At 41.6% G+C, this 19,084-nt stretch overlaps 1 protein-coding gene across 1 annotated transcript in view; it reads left to right on the top strand.

Annotated features, from left to right (window-relative positions):
- Nucleotides 1–19,084, top strand: part of LMTK2 (lemur tyrosine kinase 2) — an 80,267-nt gene that overhangs the window by 36,452 nt on the left and 24,731 nt on the right. The window contains exons 5-7 of the mRNA XM_025986245.2: nt 2,554–2,672; nt 2,858–2,945; nt 15,859–15,992. Coding sequence (XP_025842030.1) covers nt 2,554–2,672; nt 2,858–2,945; nt 15,859–15,992 — 341 coding nt within the window. The remainder of the gene's footprint in view (nt 1–2,553; nt 2,673–2,857; nt 2,946–15,858; nt 15,993–19,084) is intronic.

Here is a 19,084-nt window from a genome sequence, read left to right as displayed (position 1 = left end):
ACTAGGGATGGGTCAGTGGAGTCTGGAGGAGGGAGTCAAGGATGGCTGCTTATGGCCTGATCAGTGGAAAGAATGAATTGCTGGCAAGTGAAATGGCAAAGATTAAGGAGAAGCAGGCATGGAGGAAGAAGTCAGGAGTTCTCTTTTGGATAAGTTAGGTGAAATGGCTCTTAGGCATCCAGATGGAGGTACCAAGTAAACAGTTGGAAGTATACACCTAGAGCTCAAGGGAGAGGTCCCAGGCCAGAGGTACATGTCTGGGCGAGCTCCATCTCTAGCTGGTATTTAGGGATGTGAGACTAGATGGAATCACCAAGATTGTGCACGTGAAGAATGGGGCACATGGACAGGGCCCTGAGGATCTGCGGCAAGGAGAAGTCAGCTCAGGTCAATGACAGAAGCTGGGGTGATCAGCCAGTGAGGAGGAAGAGGGTGCAGGAGAGCAGGGTGTTCTGAGAGTTGGCAAAGGAGGAGTGCCAAGAGGAGGAATGGTAGTAAATGCAAACTAAGTAAAGACTGGGAGAGGTAGGGTGTAGCACGTGAGGGCCACAGTATTGTCCTAAGAGGCTGTAGAGGGATCATGTGCTCACATGCAGTGGGCACAAGGGAGAAAGCAGAGATGGCACATTTACAAACCTTGCTGAGTCTTACTCTAAAAGGAAGCAGAGAAACGGAGTTCAAGCTGTTTGGGAACACCTAACAGCCAAGGAAAGATTTTTCTTTTTGCTTTGCCTTGCTTTTTATAGGCTGTGCAACTATTTTAGCCTCTTTATATTAGGGTGGAGAAGCTGATAATGCAGGAGAGAGGAAAGGGGAGTACTGTAGGAGTTCTCTTAGAAAGAGAATAAAAACAGTGTGTATAGATACAGGTATAGGTGGATTTGGTGTTAAAAGGAGGAATTATTCAGTGAATAGGCCAGTTGAAAGGGAGGAGTAAAAAGATGGGTTGGGAGTTTGAATAGGAGAAGAACATGTGAGAGAGTCCTCTGGGAACTCTACCAACTAGGGAACATACATAGCAGGGGGTTGGGAATGCTGAAGACCCTAATGAATTTGAAATGAGACCAGTCATTGCGGTTGTGTTTTGTCTACTTTTGGTGTTGCCATAGGCAAGTAGTTGAATTTAAGCAGTGCTGGGGTTTGGCTAAGCCCATAGGGCTTTGTGAGAGGGGCAAAGGGGATGGTGATAGTAAAGGATTGTAGGGTCTAAGCTGCCAGGGAGGGGAGAGGGGCCAGCCCTGTGGTAGGGGCGGGATGGTGGAAGGAGGGTATCATGTATGGATCTGGAGGACAAGTTGTGCCCTTGTGGGATTAGACTGTTTAAGTGAGTGAGCTGGAAATCAAAGGACAGGTAGAGAAGGAGAAATCAAAATTCAAGGTTTGGGACCATAATCTAGTTATTAACTAGGTCTAGTCCCACAGGAGATTTTCCAAGATAGGGTCAGAGAAAAGATTGTTGGAAGTGAAGTAAAAACCTGAGAGGTCAAGGTGTTGAATGAATTGTCCTTACAGACATTGAAGACCAACAATGATGGCAGTGGCAGTGAGATTATTCTAACCTTTTTTGGAATTGCTATCTTATGAGTACTAGGCTTATGATAGCTGTACAAGCTGGTTATTTGAATCCAGAATATGACTTTGTTAATTATCAGAATTCCTTATTCTGTTATTTTTCTGCCTTTACATTCTTAATCAACTATTTTCTATTCAAGGTCTTACTATATCCAGGGCGCTAAAATTAATTTACTTGATAAAAATATTAAAAACTTCTAAAAAGCAGGCTTTTAGTTTTGATCATTCTTTAAAAAAAATTTTTTTTTTAAGATTTTACTTGAGAAAGCAAGGAGAAGAGAGCATGAGCAGTGGGGAGGGGCAGAGGGAAAGGAAGAGAATCCCAAGCAGACTCTGTGCTGAGTTTGGAGCCCAACTCGGGGCTCGATTCCACAACCCTGAGATCATGACGTGAGCCGAATTCAAGAATCAGTTGCCCAACTAACTGAGCCACCCAGGCACCCCATTATTTTCATTCATTATGTACTCTGTTCATTTCAGTGGCCTATTTTTTTCCTTCTGTTTTGAATGAAGTTTTAGTATAAAGGTCTGAAATAATTGGAATACCATAGATTTTTAAAATTATAATGCAATGATAGTATATTTGTACATTGCCTGTGTGTCAGTTTACTTTCTCATATCTGAAGGAGACAAAATAACAAAACTCAGTTGAAGTGTTTTGAGAAACATTTGAGTTATGTTTGAACTTACAAATTACTCTTCTGTGATGTCAATGGTAATATCTGTGAAAATATGGTATGATTTTATAATAAGTAGAAAAGAAATACAGACACATATATGAAAGCTATCAACATCCAGTGAACAGTTTAAAACTGAAGGAAAATGGTTTCATTTTTCTAGTTTTTTTCTGAGGTAATATTTTCATAGTGGAAGGCCTGATTGTTGCTTCATTTATTTTCCTGTACTCCATTTCCTGATAATGAGACATACTTCTTTACCAGTCTGATGGAAGTGAAATGAAAAACTGTTCTTTGGTTGTAGGTCCTCCTTGGAGAGATTTATACAGGCACTAGCGTAGCCAGAGTCATAGTGAAGGAGTTAAAAGCAAGTGCAAGCCCAAAGGAACAAGATACTTTTTTGAAAAATGGAGAACCTTACTAGTAAGTAAACACTACTATGTGTTCTGTAAACATAGTGTGAAGTCTGTTGAAAATCATGTATTTAAAATGACTTTGCTATTTATCATATTTAAATCGTTATGAATGTTAACATTTGGATTACTGTGTGAACAGTTCTACTAGCCTGCTCCCTGATGAACAACACTGTGACTTTTATTTTTCTCCAGTATTCTTCAGCATCCAAATATTCTTCAGTGTGTTGGACAATGTGTAGAAGCAATTCCCTATCTTCTGGTGTTTGAGTTCTGTGACTTGGTAAGTTTTCAGTGGAAATTCAAGGTCATGCATTCAAAAGGTTATACCCAAGTGTTTTTGACACATAGAAATGCTGGATGAGGGACTGCTTTCACTTCTGTCCCCTATTTTTAAGACTATGATGTGCTAAGTCATTACCTTTGAAAATACTGTGTACTGATGCTTATGTAAGTGTTGACTTATACTCCATCCCTTGCTCGGCTCTTTGCATTTGTTAATGTGGATATTTAATCATATTTGTCCACATTATGTGTATATATGTATGTATGTGTGTGTGTGTGTGTGTGTGTGTGAGAGAGAGAGAGAGAGATTAAAATAGGGCTTACAGAGATGAAGAAAATGTTGTTTATCAAGTATATAACAGAGCCAGAGCTTGGATTAGGATCACCCGTCCTGAGAGCTTGAGGTCTTAACTTCAGCTAGGCAGTTCAAAACACTTGTCTCATTAAGGTGATCTTATAGAGTAGTACCTATGACCTGTCAGTTTTTAATTTTTTTATTTTTAAAAAATTTTATTTATTTGAGAGAGGGAGAGCACGAGAGAGAGTGAGCAAGCAGAGTAGGGTGGGAGATAAGGCAGAAGGAGCGGGAGAGACAGGCTCCCCACTGAGCAGGGAGCTGATGCAGGAATCGATTCTAGAACCCTGAAGTCATGACCTGAGCCAAAGGCAGATGCTTAACCGACTGAGCCACCCAGGTTTTAAAAACCTGTCAGTTTTTTAAAATAGTGAATGTATGTGCCATTTATATTTTTAAATAATTAGATGATTTTTTAACTTAAAATTAATAGCCTCATTTCTTAGCATGATAGTACTACTTACTGAGATTTATAGTTTGGAAAATTGTTTTTATTAATAATAACTTTTATGTGAAAATTTCCTGTAAGCATCTGTTTTTATTTTTATTTTTTTATTTTATTTTATTTTATTAAAAAAATTTTTTTTTTTTTTATTTATGATAGTCACACAGAGAGAGAGAGAGAGAGAGAGGCAGAGACACAGGCAGAGGGAGAAGCAGGCTCCATGCACCGGGAGCCCGACGTGGGATTCGATCCCGGATCTCCAGGATCGCGCCCTGGGCCAAAGGCAGGCGCTAAACTGCTGCACCACCCAGGGATCCCCTAGGCATCTGTTTTTAAAAGCAAGGTTTTAATTGATTTATTTGCATCATCTCAGTTTTCAGAACATTCAAACATTAAGATCATGCACAGAAGAGTAGGAGTACAACAGGATAAATCCCTAGTTAGTGCAGACAATAATTTCAGCTGATAAAATTGAAAGAGAGCAGTAACCATCGTGGATTTTGTTTTAATTCCTAAATGTGATTTGAATATTACTGTTATTGGCAGAGATAGCTAATTCCAAAGAAAAATTAATAAGCTTGGGGGATCCCTGGGTGGCTCAGTGGTTTAGCGCCTGCCTTCGGCCCAGGGCGTGGTCCTGGAGTCCCGGGGTTGCGTCCCGCATCAGGATGGGGGAGCCTGCTTCTCCCTCTGCCTGTGTCTCTGCTTCTCTCTCTCTCTGTGTCTCTCATGAATAAATAAATAAAATCTTTAAAAAAAAAAAGAAAAGAAAAATTAATAAGCTTGGTATATTAGCTTTCATTAGGTTTTATCAGAGTAACCTCCAGATCTCAGTGACTAAAGAGTGATTCTCACTCCCCTCCTGCATCACCTCTCTCCCAGCTGCTGGATTCCTCTTCACCCTGGGTCAGTGTATTTTTTATTATCTGTAGGTGCTGGGGGTAATGTATTTTCTGGTATTCTGCATAGGTGTATCTGTATGGCTCTCTTTGGGTCAAGTTTATGAGGTTCAAATCTCCTGTATCCTTCTGATCTGGGGATTGTTGATAGAGGATTCTGAGTCTGTTTTCTCTCAGTTTTTGAGAGGCATATTAAGATCCGATTAAAAAAAAATCTGATTACAGGTTTTCCTTATAATTATAATTGTATTTGCTTTGAATGTTGTGCCAAGGATACAAATTTAGAATTGATATATAACATCATGTGATTTTAACCTTTTGTAATTATGAAGGGGCTCTTTTTAAGACTAGAAGCATTACTAAGGATTAAGCCTGTTAACTGTATTAATATAGTTATCCCAGCTTTCTTTTGGTTAGAATCTGCCTGGTTATCTCTGTCAGTCCTTTTCTCTAGTTTACATCACCTGTAAATAGCTTAAAGTTAAAATTTTGTTAATTTGTCAGTCTTGATCACTTAACATGGAACATGTAGTCCATTTATGTGTGTTGTATCTATGAGATATTTGGAATTTTATGTACCTATTTTGTATAATTTTTCCTACCTACCTGTTTGAAGTTTTTTGTCTTGCTTTTTTGCTGGCCTTCTTTTAGATTCTCGATTTGAGGGGGACAGGGTGTAGTTCAGTTTTTCCCATCTACTAGTTTGGAGTTTTGAGACTGTTCTTAGTTTCTTTTATGATTACACTGGGAATTATAACATGCATATATAATTTGACTAAGTCTAAAATTAATATTTTAACCCTCCTCCAAGGAACCTGGGACTTCAGAGAGCTCGCTCTCTCTCCATGTAAGGAAAACTGGAATTAAACCTACTTTCCTGGGCCATCCCCACATTTTCTTGTCTCATCAAGGGTGCTTATTTGTTGAACAGCTGCTGTGGAGAGACAGCAGGCTGCACTCAGTGGACATAGAGGGAAGGTGTGGTCATTGCCCTCTGGAGCTCCTCTGTAGAGCAGACATGTGATAATTGTTATTCATCCTGATAAATTATTGAATGGAGGCATGAGAACTAAGAGGAAGGAGTTCTTGGTGATGTTTCTGATCATTTTCTTGCATGTAAATTTTGTTTTGATTATCTCAGTATTCTAAGTTGTAATATTTATGATCCTTGGTTATTACAATATGAGAACTGCTTTTAGTTGGCCTGTGGGTAACCAGTGTGATAGGTGATTCCTGTGCTGCCACCACTTGAGAAGAAAATGTAAAGATGCATATGTATGTGATGAGACAAGTCTGCTGTCAGAGTTGTAGTTTTTTGCAACACTTTATGGTGGCTTTTCTGGGTCCCTAAGCTCTTGATGTTTCTTATAAATGACAATCACAACCGTCTCCATGAGTGAACACAACAGAAGTTGGCAGGAAGCGTATCTACTTGAAATGCCACATTTCTGCGTTAATCACGGTGGTTTGTAAAACCATCTCATACACATTGGCGTTTCCTATTCTTCACCTTGTGTGTCCATTCTGGAAGTTTTATTAGACATTGTTGTTGTTGTTCCTCGAATGGGAAAAGCCTCTGGGTGCTCAACTTAATGTTTTCTTCTGGATGTTGAGTCAATGGATTTAGTTTTAGTACTATTTTAATTTATTTTTTCACAAAGCCGCATATTCTTTTCAGGAGTAGGAATTTAACCTACTTTATAAAGAAACTATAACATTACAATGGGACCACAGGATCACACCCTGAGCCAAAGGCAGACACCCAACTGCTGAGTCACCCAGGTGTCCCCTGAGTATTCTTTTTATCTTTGTTATTATACATTGTTTTTATATAAATATAATAAATACATGTTTTTGTTACCTTTTTAAAAAGATTTTATTTACTTATTTGAGAGAGAGAGAGCAGGGGGAGGAGCAGAGAAAGAGGGACAAACAGACTCCTCACTGAGCAGGGAGCCTGATGTGGGGCTTGATCCCAGGACCTTGGGATGATGACCTGAGCTGAAGGCAGATGGTTAACAACTGAGCCACCCAGCTGCCCTGGTAACATTCTTTTTTATAAAAATTTTTCCCCACTACTTTTAGATCTCACATTTAAATGCATATTCTCCAAGTACTTATTAGACTGAGTATTCAGAGGATATTAATTTGCCTAAAGACTGGCTTTCATATTTTAGGGTGAAGATTATGTGTACAGCCCTCCAGAATTAACCAATATGTTTTTGAAACATATTTTATGTGAACCTCTTAAGTCATAATGGCAGAAGTGTTCACTCCTAAAGACTAGACGCATGGAAAGAGCCCTCAACCCCACCAGCAGCTTTCATCAGTAGTGCAGAGCTAATAGCTATTTTTAATTTAAGTGCACTGCCCAGTGGTACACTCATCAACAGTAAAACATTAAAAACAATTATTTCTCAAAAAATTAAAATAGAATTACCATATGACCCAGCAATTTCATTTCTAAGTACATATATCCAAAATCACTGAAAGCACCTCAGAGGTATTTGCACTTCCATGTTCATAGCAGCTGAAAGCACCTCAGAGGTATTTGCACTTCCATGTTCATAGCAGAATAGTTCAAAAGAGCCCAGAGGTAGAAGCAACTCAAGTGTTCCATCAGTGGATGAATAAATAAATATACAAAATAGAGTCTATCCATACAAAGAAATATTACTGAGCCTTGAAAAGGAGGAATTTCTGGCACCTTCTTGAACATGGATTAACTTCGAAGGCAGTATGCTCAGTGAGCTAAGCCAAACCAGAAAAAGACAAATACTGCATGATTCCACCCATGAGGCATCTGAAGTAGTCAGACTCAGAGACAGAGTGGGGTGGTGAGAGCCACGGACTGGGCTGAGAGGGATGAGGAGTGAGTGTGTAACGGGGACAGAGTCTCTGTTTTTTGAGGAGATGAAGAGTTCTGGAGACGAATGGTGGGGATGGCTGCACAACAGAGTGAAGGTGCTTAGTGCCCCTGACTGAACATGTAGAAATAGTTAAGATAGTAACGTTATGTTAAACATTTTCTACCACACACACACAAGTCAATGATTACCTGCTTTTAGTTAAGGTGCTGTATCAGGTGTTATCTGTACCAGCAGGATGCTACTATGCCCTTGGGAAATCTGGTGGTCAGTGCTTGGAGTGGCTGGTTTCCCATCCAAGTAGAGGCTATTAACCCAGGGAGCTCTCTGCCTTGTCCAGCAGCGAGGAGTCACGTTTATGTCATTGGACAGTTTCGTGCTTATCACCACTGGGCCCTAGTAACTTCAGAGGGAGCAGGCCCAGCAGTGGCTCACACTAGGGGCTTAGCAGGGTCACCAACTGTAAAATCCAGTTGTCTGGGCTCAGTTTATACAGTGGCTACATGGCAGGAAGGCTCAGGTAGTGTCATCTCACTGAACCCAAGAGGGTACCCACCTGCAGGGACATCCCCTAACACACCAAAGCCTCACTTCAACAGAGAGCCCTGCTCCCAGCCTGGACGCCCCACAACCCTCCCAGAAATAGGCCATCCTGAGCAGAGGGGCGTCATCCAAGGCAAAACCGCCTACTGGCAAGGGTCCAGAGGACAGAGGGTAATAGCTCAGGCTCGGTAATAAGCAGCTGCAGCCACAGTGAAAGGAGCCACTATCTTCACATGTCCTTAGTAGGTCAAGAGCTATTGAATGAACATTGGCCCTTTCAGTCGTCATTGGGCAGTGATCATACTCAATGATAACATCTTTTAAATAGAAAGGAGAGAATATTTTTGCACTTAAATAATTCTTTTGAGATGGAATTACCAGTCTGTTGTTGAAAAGCACTTTATCTTAGAATTTTTATGAAAGAAAATGAAAACTCTCCTGAGCGAGTTCAGTAGCTGGACTGCAGCCAGCAATTTATAATGCTGTTGATGCAATGTTCATGGAAGGAGCGATTACTGCAGGGTGTTGTCTCTAACTCGTTGCCATAGGAGGTACATAGTGCCCTTACATGAATATCCAGGCAAGGAGATTGTTTTGGGGGTAAGGATCACTCATTCAACAAAAGTGTACCAGATACCTATTAAGTACAAAGGGCTGTGCATAGCACCCCAGGGAGTATTGAGGTGAGTCATCCCTCTCCTACACAGTGCCCTCAGGAACACAGGCAAATCACCCAGATCCCTGCGTTTCCTGCTTGTAACGCCAGGCTGGCCTGTCTTCGGATGTTTATTCTGCCACTTATGTGTCACTTTGGAAAGCTACCTCACCTCTTTAAGCCTTGTTTAGATATCTGTCAAATGGGCATAATACCACCTACCTGGTAGACAACACCGTCGATTAATAAATGATAAATGTAAATTTTGGAGTACATAGTAGGTGCTTATGACATGGTAGTTATTTTTACTTATTTCTAGTTCATTATATATTAGTTGATCGTAATTAATGATTTAGTAAAGTTTGAATAAAGTGTATAGAGGTAAAAAAAAAAAAATAAAGTGTATAGAGGTATAAGCAGTTCTGTGCACCTGGTGGCTCAGTCAGTAGAGTTTGTGACTCCTGATCTCAGGGTCGTGAGTTCAAGCCCCACATTGGGCATAGAGCTTACTTTAAAAAAAAAAAAAAAAAAAGAAAATACAGCAGTTCTAACTAGGATCATTGGAGAAGGCTTCGCTCTGGAGAAGGTGTTTGCTTGGAATGTGCAGGAGTGGTTGGATAGACCTGTGTTAGCAGGAACGTCCCGAGCCAGGCAGAGAAGTCTGCAGTGCCCTGCAGGGGTGCAGAGGGCGATGGGGGATGCAGAGTGCTGTGGTACTAGGAGCAGGTTGATGTCTGCTGGAAAAGATCAGGTGGAAGGGTGAAAAGCAGAGATAGACCACTCGGGAGCCCAGACTGCAGGCTGAGTGACAGACATGTTGCTCCGTCTTAATCTTTCTGAAGAGTCATCAATTGACCCCAAAGCAAGAGATGGTATTTTCTTGGTAAGGGAGTATTCTTGACGTCAGGTGCACATTTCCTTTATGGTAGTCAGCTGATAAAGCAGGGAGTAAGTTTCTGAGAGGAATTAGCAGTGGCTACATGAGAATAGGAAAGAAGTCCATTTGGGATTCTCAGTATATTCTCAGTATATTCCTCTATGGGGTTTTCTTTATTCGGTCTCTCATCAGGAGTCAGTGACACTTAGAATCGTGGGCTCACCAAGAGGCCTAAGGAAAGGAAGGCTCTAGCTTGTCTGTGCCAGGCCTTGTGCTAGGCATGGGGAATGTCCATTATTCCCTTTGTGGGTCCTAAGAGCCCTGTGAGATGGGTGGCAGTGGTCTCATTTTACAGATTGGAAAATTGAGGCTGAGAGAGATGAAGGTACTCATTGAAGAGTCAAACCCAGGTCTGCCAGGCTTCAGCACTATGCTTTCTCTTCTTCTTTGTCTGGTTAATCAGCTTGCCTGAGGTTGCATAATTACCAGTGGCAAAATGGGGATTTTAATTGATGGCTTAATTTTATTCTGTGTGTGTGTTTTTTTTTAATTTATTTATGATAGTCACAGAGAGAGAGAGAGAGAGAGAGAGGCAGAGGCATAGGCAGAGGGAGAAGCAGGCTCCATGCACTGGGAGCCTGACGTGGGATTCGATCCCGGGTCTCCAGGATCGCGCCCTGGGCCAAAGGCAGGTGCCAAACCGCTGCACCACCCAGGGATCCCTCTGTGTGTTTTTATTTTTATTTTTATTTTATTTTTTTATTTTTTCCTCTGTGTGTTTTTAAACCAGGTGGTTTTTCCACCAGTGAAGAGCCTGATTTATTTTTTTTAAGACTTTTAAATTTATTTATTTATGAGAGACAGAGAGAGAGAGAGAGAGAGAGAGTTATTATTACTTAAGTACTTAAGTAAGCTCATGTACCGGGGAACCTTCTAGGTGCTGGGCATACGAAGATGAATGACATGTCCATGTCCCTACAGAGCTCATGTAGAAGAGAGGACATGGGGCTGCAGTGGAACATGTGGACAGTGTCCCTAATCTAGGGACAGCAGAGGGAATGCTAGTACCACAGGACAATGCACCACAATCAGACTTGACAGTGAGGGCATGGGCACCTGGGTTGAGAAGGTATCCCTGGGCCCTGCTGGTGGTGGCCTCTCCCTTCTCATGTCTGGCTGTTGCCCTGGGCACTGAGGCCCTGGCTCTTGGTGAAAATAGATAAGGACTTGGTGAGGGGTTGGATGTGGGAGTCTAGAGACAGCGAATCCAAGAATGAGGTCTTTGGTTTTCATCTGATCCACTGGTGATGCCATTTTCTGAGATGGAGCAAGTTGTCTGAGTTTTGCATCAGGCCTATTAGATGAGAGGTGCCTCTCAGGGCATCTAGGAGAAGACATCAAGTTACCGGTTGGGAGGATGAGTCTGGGACTCGGGACAGAGGGCTTTGAGCCTGTAAAATGTGTTAAGGATGATTTTTAAAGCTATGGGAATGAGCGTCTGCAGTGATGAGTGACAGGATGGAGCTCTGGACTGTGCCAGTACTTAGAGATCAGTAAAGAGGAGGAGGATCCAGCCCTGGGGCCTGGGAAAGGCGTGCCAGTGAGATAGGAGGAGACCAGAAAACAGGTAGAGAGGGAAGGGTGGCTCCACCTTGGCTATGCTGGGTAGATGTGGTGGGAGACGTGGTGGGAGTGGGGGTGGGGTAGGGGGGAGTAGCCTTGAGAGAGTGGAAGCACAGGAGGTGAACCAGCAGAACAGAGCAGGCTTTTGAGTTGTCTGTGAAAAGAAGAGGGAAATGGGATGGTAGTGTGAGAGGCGTGTGGTGGCAGAGGGAGGCTTGTTTGGTGGTTGGTTGGATTGACCTGAGGGGTGTTTGGGCACAGGGGTGAATAATCCCTAACAGCAGAAGATGATGTGTGAGGATGTGGACGTTGGCAGATGGGGTTTGGGTGCTGAGGAAGCGGCCTGGGGTGGGTGGGGGGTGACCAGAGTGGTGGTGCTCAGGGTGTCCAGCTAGATGTGGACGTTTTCGTTCATTGGCAGGGCCTGAGGATGTGGCTGCATCCTTTCACTGAAATTTTTGTTTAGTAACCATAAATTTTCCCACCAAGTCCTCCTATTAAACATACAAATGACTGTGATTTTCCAGTTATTGAATTCTTCAATAACTGAGTTGAGTTTTTATGTTATGAGGAGATTAATTTATTGTTCTCATGGCCCTTCAGAAAGTTGGATAGCGCCCTCATGGCAGTTTGGCTTGGAATTCAGGAGGATATTTGTAAGGGTCCCTGTGGGGGGCTGTGGGTGACTCCTGCCTGAGGCCAGTCCGGGTTCTTGGTGCAGCACTTTGCTGCCACCTAGTGTCATACATTTTTTTAAAGTTTTTTTTTTTTTTTTTTTTTTTTGGTGGTTTTAGGGAGGATCTGAGAAATTTTTAAGACTTAAAGTATATTTTAATTCAGAATACATTGCCATTCTTCATGGTTTTTCCTTTAAGTAAGGGACCAAAGTAATAATCCTGGTATGCTCATTAAGTACCACTGAAACATAAATAAAATAAACCAGATATATCAATATAGTTTTGTCTGTTTTGGATAAAATGAATCAATTTTTTAGTATTTAATATAAACATTTTTACTGTAATTAAAGCTTTTATGCTGATTTTTTTTTTTTTTTAACGGTGGTACCGTTTTTTTTTTTAACGGTGTGGCACCTGGGTGGGTCAGTCAGTTAGGCGTCTGACTTGATTTCGGCTCGGGTCATGATCTCAGGTCATGAGATCAAGCCCCCGAGCTCCACATGGGACTCTGCGCTCAGTGTGGAGTCTGCTTGAAATTCTTTCTTTGCCTCCCTCTGCCCTTCCTGCTCATACTCTTTCTCTCTCTCTCAAATAAATAAAATCTTAGAAAAAGATTTAAATGGTGGTACCAGGAGAGCTCTGAGGGTCTTTCTTTCTAAGATTTTATTTATTTATTCATGAGAGACACAGAGAGGCAGAGACACAGGCAGAGGGAGAAGCAGGCTCCCCCATAGGGAGCCAGACACAGGACTTGATCCCAGGACCCCAGGATCATGACCTGAGCCAAAGGCAGACGCTTAACCACTGAGCCACCCATGCGTCCCTGAGGGTCTTTCTAGACCATAGAACTAACTCTGGGTCCTGCACAAACCACAAGTCCCTTCCTGGAGAAACTGAACAGGTTCCTCCTTAGTCATTGATGTTAGCTCCTCCCAGGTTAGAGGTGTGACACCTGGGTGTGCTAACTGCTAACTTTATCTGTCATGGGGGATGGGGAGAGGCTTTTAGTTTTGCCAAGCCAGAAACATTAGAAGCATTAACATTCTAAAGCAAAAATCCCCTTCTGCTTGTTATATTTTACATTCTGGTGAAATTTGGAGAGTGAATTATTGTGGAGACAGTAAGAAATATTGTGGAGACCTCTTAACACAGTGTATGGTAATGAGTATACAGTTGCTTCTTGAACAACATGGGTTTGAACTACGCAGGTCCACTTAGGTGCCATAAGTGTTTTTTCTCTTCCTTATGATTTTTTTTAAACAGTTTCATTTTTCTGGCTTAGTTTATTATAAGACTCTAGTATATATGTGACATACAAAATACCTGTTAAGTAACTTCGTGTTATCAGTAAGACTTCTGGTCAATAACAGGCTGTTACCTGTTAAGTTTTTGCAGTGTCTAAAGTTATATGTGGATTTCTGACCACTTGGGGGTCAGTGCCCCTAACCTCCCCACATTGTTCAAGGGTAAAATGTACTTTAGATAACCTTGAAAAATAACTACACCCATTCTGCCATTCTGCCTCCATGGCCAAAGTCACTTGTGAAGTGTTCACTGTTTGCCAGCACCTACTGTTTGTTTTGAGAATTGGCCAGACACAGCGCAGCATAATACTACTTTTGTGTGAGGGTAATTTTTTCCTTAGATGGATATTGCATGAGAGAGGTTAGACAAATGGATTTAGGTTGTCATTTCATTGGTAATGTAAATAAACTTAAGCTATCTATTTTCATATTTAGTTTCCGCATGGGCCACCTTATAAAAATCCCATTAGCCTGTAGGCCTGGAGCTTTTTGCTGGTGCTTGTCTGGGTTAATTTAATTATCATGAGAATCATCTGTATTCCTTCTTCTGCATTCCCACAACTTCCACCACTGGATAGAAGCTAGCCTGGAGGAGGGTGGGGTAGGGGTGGGAAGAGCCATGTAGTATTTCTATTTTTTATTTTTACTTTTAAAAGATTTTTATTTATTTATTTGACAGAGCACAAGCAGAGGGAGGGGAAGAGGGAAAGAAGGCTCCCCACTAAGCAGGGTAGCCTGATGTGGGGCTCGATCCCAGGACCCTGAGATCATGACCTGAGCTGAAGGCAGATGCTTAACCGACAGCCACCCAGGCTCCCTGGAGGATGTATTGTTAAAAGTCGAGTAAGGGTCTGTTTCTCCTCTGGAGCGGCTTGCAATTCCAGCATCAAGTCTGGGAGGAAATAACTTGGAGAAACAGGGATGCCTGGGTGGCTCAGTGATTGAGCGGCTGCCTTTGGCTCGGGCGTATTCCTAGGGTCCTGAAATTGAGTTCCGCCATTGGGCTCCTCACAGAGGGCCTGCTTCTCCCTCTGAATATGTTTCTGCCTCTCTCTCTCTCTCTCTCTCTCTCTCTCTCTCACGAAGCAATAACTAAAATCTTTTAAATGAAGAAAAAAAAAGTAAAAAAAAACAAAAACAAAACCCCTCAGAGATACCAGTCCTGAGGGCAGAAAATTTCACACATACACACACCCGAAGTTCCATTAAGTTTGGGAGAATCTGACAAACCCATGGGGTTGACATTAAGTTATTTTATATTCATTCTTATAAAATAAATTGATCTTCTTGACAGGTTGGTAACATTGAAAAGTAGGAGTGTACCCTCCATTTATTGTCTGTGGCCGTGTACACATTTCTTCACCTCCCCCCTGAGCCTCATTTCCACATCCAGGAAATGTTTCAAATTGCAAGGATTATTTGAGGCAACAAGTATAGGAGCTCCTAGCACAGTGCTTGGCACACTGCTCAAAAGTGCTAGTGGTAGTGATTATTAATCTCAGCATTATAGTTCATATAAAAATCCTTGAAACTGGGAATGAAAGATTCCTGGAATGGACCTAGAATTTACATTGTAATGTGCTTAGCATTAAATGTAGGCAAATGTTTGTAACAGAGTATTTGTGTTTTAAGGTTTTACTCTGGGAAGAATTTGGTAGGTTTGCTGTCTCCCCTAACAGTTGTAAGAAATGCATTCTGTTCCTTAGTTTGTTTCCTCCCTCAGGAGTCTCTCTGACTCAGGTATAACACAAATTGAAAGGTATTGGCTTGCTTTCTAAACTTTATTAACCATTTAGAAAAAAGCTTTAGTTTGGAATTAACTCAGATCGATAAATATTTACTCATGTGATAAGGAGAATGTGGAAGATTCTATTTTCTCAGATGTGTATTCCGCCAAAACATATAGTCCTAAATTAAAGTCCCAGAAGAAAAGCAGAGTGGCACAGGGAAGTCTGGCAGGAGAGCCCGGAAAGCCCGGCATGTCAGCCTGTGTTTCAGGGGTCCAGGTGTGGATTTGTTCGTTTTACTGCCCATGATGCCCTCTGAATAGGTATATTAAGTCTATGAAATTTTCTGGAGGGGCTGGAATGTTCTTTCTCAGAGTGGTGTTGGCAACACAGGGCCCAGGGAAGTTGCAGATGCTTGGCCAGCACTCAGAGTGCTTTTTCCCTTCTCTCCCATCCAGTTTTCTTTCATTCTCTCCCTCTCTGTTGCTCACAAGTGCTTTGGTGATAACCTTCATGATGCATGTTCTTCAACCATGTGTCTCCTAGCCTTAAGGGCAGTGCAGATGGCACTGTATCATCTCAGTTACCTGGAAACTTCTATACCTCTGCACGTTTATGTTGTGTATCATTGACAAGTTATCTTATTTTGACTGTTTTGTCTTACTTGGGTTCATATAAACTAATATTTAGTTTGTTTGAAGATAAACTAATGTTTAGCTAGAGTGATCCTAAAAGATAATAGTGTTTCCTATACTTTTAAAGTCTCTGGAGTTACTTTTTATAATTTGAAACTTCTTCAAATTAGATTCTTTATTAAGGTCAAATCCAAGTGATTTCTAACAAATAACCTTAGTAGTTAACATTAGCTAAGGCACCTGTTTAGATGCCAGTTTGTTTACCTCATCCCCTCTGGAAGCTGACCTGGACTACTTTTTACAGGGTGACCTGAAAGCTTACCTGCGCAATGAGCAAGAGCACATGAGGGGGGATTCGCAGACCATGCTGCTGCAGCGGATGGCCTGTGAGATTGCAGCAGGCCTGGCAGCCATGCACAAGCTTCACTTCCTGCACAGGTAGGTCCATCCTCGGCACCCTGTTCACCACAGAGTTTGTGCCCTAGGAGGTGGCGCCATTGGTGTCGAGGTTCCACAAAGTACTTTGGAGAGTGTCTTAAGTAGAAACTGTCCTGTGCATCCCAGTGTCAAAATGAGGGTGGAATTGGGCTTTGGTTAAACCAGTACCAGTGAACAGAATGTCTTCATACAGCCTGAGGTCTAGAAGCCATTTCCAGATTTTCAGAGAATGTAAAAAATTGGACATTGCTCAGAGCTGAGAGCAGACAGCTCCAGTCTCCCTGCTGATGTCTCTCTGTGCCCCTTTTATGTCAGCTTCAGGCTGTGGTTCTAATGGCTAGGTTCCTGGGTGAGGAAGAGAGGATCTGATAGGCTTGCGTCATTTTTTTCTAGAGGGTCAGAGCAGTGGTTCCTGGCCAACACTCCGAGGGGCCTGCTTCCCCTCCCCTGCCTTGCCCGGGGCCAGGCTGTAGGTGGTCGGGGGTTGTGTGTGGAACACATTTGTGCAGAAACCCTTCCGGTCCGACTTGAAGAGCTGCACCTCTTTAGAGCACATTGTGTTTTGCTCAGACCATTGATGTAATTTTCGTCATTAAAACAACAAAGGGCTTTGAATCCTTTCTGAGAGCATTCTCTGAACCCAAAAGTAGATTTCTGCTTATTCTCCTCCCTTCTGAGCTCTGATTTATGTTTAAAATATGTTTGAAATTATTTCTCAGATCTCCAGGGAGACCAGCTTCTCGTTAGTTGACTTTAATTAAATTATTTAACTCTTAACAGTCCAAAGGCCCAAAAAGCAACACCTGTGAGTGTTGACTCACAGGATGTATTCCATTTTTTATTTTTAAATTTATTTTGGAAGTATTCTATTTTTTAAAAGGTAGGCTGCACAGGAATATATTTATAGTGTGACGCCATTTTTTAAAGTAAGAAAACACCTGTCTGTATTTGTAGTGGTGTGTGTGTCTGTACGTGTGCGTGCGTGCGTGCGTGTGCTCAAGCTCGTGTAAGTGAGAACAGACGTGGAAAAGTACCCTATCAAATTCTCAACGTTATTTCAGGGTAGGGAAGAAAGAAAATTATTAACATTTTCCCATATATCTAGATCATCTTTGTCGTGCAGAGTGAGCAAGTCATTCTGATAAAGGGCTTTATAAAAGACCTCAGAGATTACGGGTTTCTTCAAGCGCAAGGCAAAATCCCTTACACGAAACTTCAAAATATAAATATCTATTTGTTTTATAATGGAGAAGTCTTGTATTTCATTTTTTAACGTCTTATAACAGGCAAACACCCAGCAAATTTGTACTGTTACTCTTGTGAGACATGGCAGATTATTTACTGAAAGGTGGTTTAGGAATTTTTAGATCTTGGAGGCTGGGACGTTTAGAGAGAATGTCATGTCAGATGTAGCAGCGTGAAGGTCTCAGACGCAGCTAGAAATTGCATTTAAGCTCAAGTATGTTCCTACTACTGCATTTTAAAAGTTGGCAAAGATGTCAGAGTATATGTTCTTTTCCTGTGAGTTTCTATAGGTTAAAGTTCTACTTGATTTAGAATTTTGTGAATTTTAGGACAATAAAAATGATAAATTAAATTACATGGTTTGGATATTATCCAGGCACAAAATCTTAAGGTAAAGGATATTCTTTAAACTATTGGCAACTATCCCTCCCTCCCTCTATCCCTCTCCCCTTAAGTAGCCATATTTTAGGTAAAATTCCCATTTGGGGCAAAATTTGTGCTTTAAGTTTTGTGCTTTTTCTTGACTGTACAGAATATTTTTAAGTTGAAATTCAGAATATTTGTTGGCTGACTTGAAGTCAGGCTTTCTATGTTGATTGAAGATAGAATAGCCCACACATCCAACTAGAAGCTGTTGGCTGTGTTTGGAAACTGATCTAGTAAAGCACCCCCAATTAAATTTTATTTTTGCTTATTTAAGAGGAGACGTATGCCTAGTCTTAGCCTGCATCTCTGAAGTTTACATGTGACATCCGTGAAGGCTGTGTAAACAGGAGAAGCTGCCAGTGTACTGTATTCCCCACTATTCTCCCATTCTGGCTGAGAGCCTGGGACTTCCTGTCCCTTGTCAGCCTTCCTTGGCTCCAGTGAGATGCCACAGGTCACTGAGATGAGCTAAGTGCACAGAGGTTCCAGTGGGCGGTATGGGCCTCGTGATGGCTCAGGTAGCTGTAGGCCTGTGTGGCTATGGCCTTGAGGAGTACTCTGGTGACCCCTGTTCATGAAAGAGCCTCTTTAGGATTTTCCTGCTTTTATTTATTTATTTATTTTTATTTTATTTTTTTTATTTTCCTGCTTTTAAAATTAAGGTAACTTTCTGCTGAGAAATACAGGTTCTCCGGCTCTCAGAGTGTGGCTCTCCAGTATTACAGGAGCATGATAAATAAACACTAGTGTTAGATGCCGTTTTACATGATTTTTTTCTTAAATTGTACTGTGTGTGTTCACATTGGTAGGGATTAGAAAGTCGGGTTACTAATTGGCTTGTGTCATACCTCTAGCGTGTGTCTTTCAGTTGGTGCATTAGGGCATTTCATTAATTTGCGTGCATGTAAAATCTTCAGATTATGTCTTTTGAAACTCCTTCTAACATTTTTTAATTTTAAAAATTAGTCTTTAAGGAAAACAATTTTTATATGGCAATAAATATGCTTGCTTTAATGCTTTAGATTATTGTATTTTTCAAGATGTAATTGGCTTTATTAAATGATTCATAAATTGGACAGCAGCACCCTGTCTGCCAAGTCAAGGGGAGCTCTCCCTGATTGATCATGTTATATCAAAGTTACAGGTAGCATTTGGCACATGGTGGTGGTAAATGAAAAGAAGATGCTGTTCCATCATCTTGCTCTCGTGAAAATCCAAGGATTTTCCTTACACGGGCTGTGGAATTTGGCTTAAACTGAAAGTCTCCAGGCATTTGACCACGTACGTGAATTGAAAGAGTGAGAGTCTCAAACATGGGGCTTCACCTGCTCCAGCCTCATGCTCTTCACTTGGAAGATCTTGGTGATAGGGCAGAGCTGGGATTCAAAACCAGAGCTGTAGTCTCTGGGGCTCACACTCTT

This window comes from Vulpes vulpes, chromosome 3 (genome assembly GCF_048418805.1).
Source record: "Vulpes vulpes isolate BD-2025 chromosome 3, VulVul3, whole genome shotgun sequence".
Taxonomy (NCBI): Eukaryota; Metazoa; Chordata; class Mammalia; order Carnivora; family Canidae; genus Vulpes; species Vulpes vulpes.
Note: the sequence above shows the minus strand (reverse complement) of the source record. Positions and strands in the feature narration are given on the sequence as shown.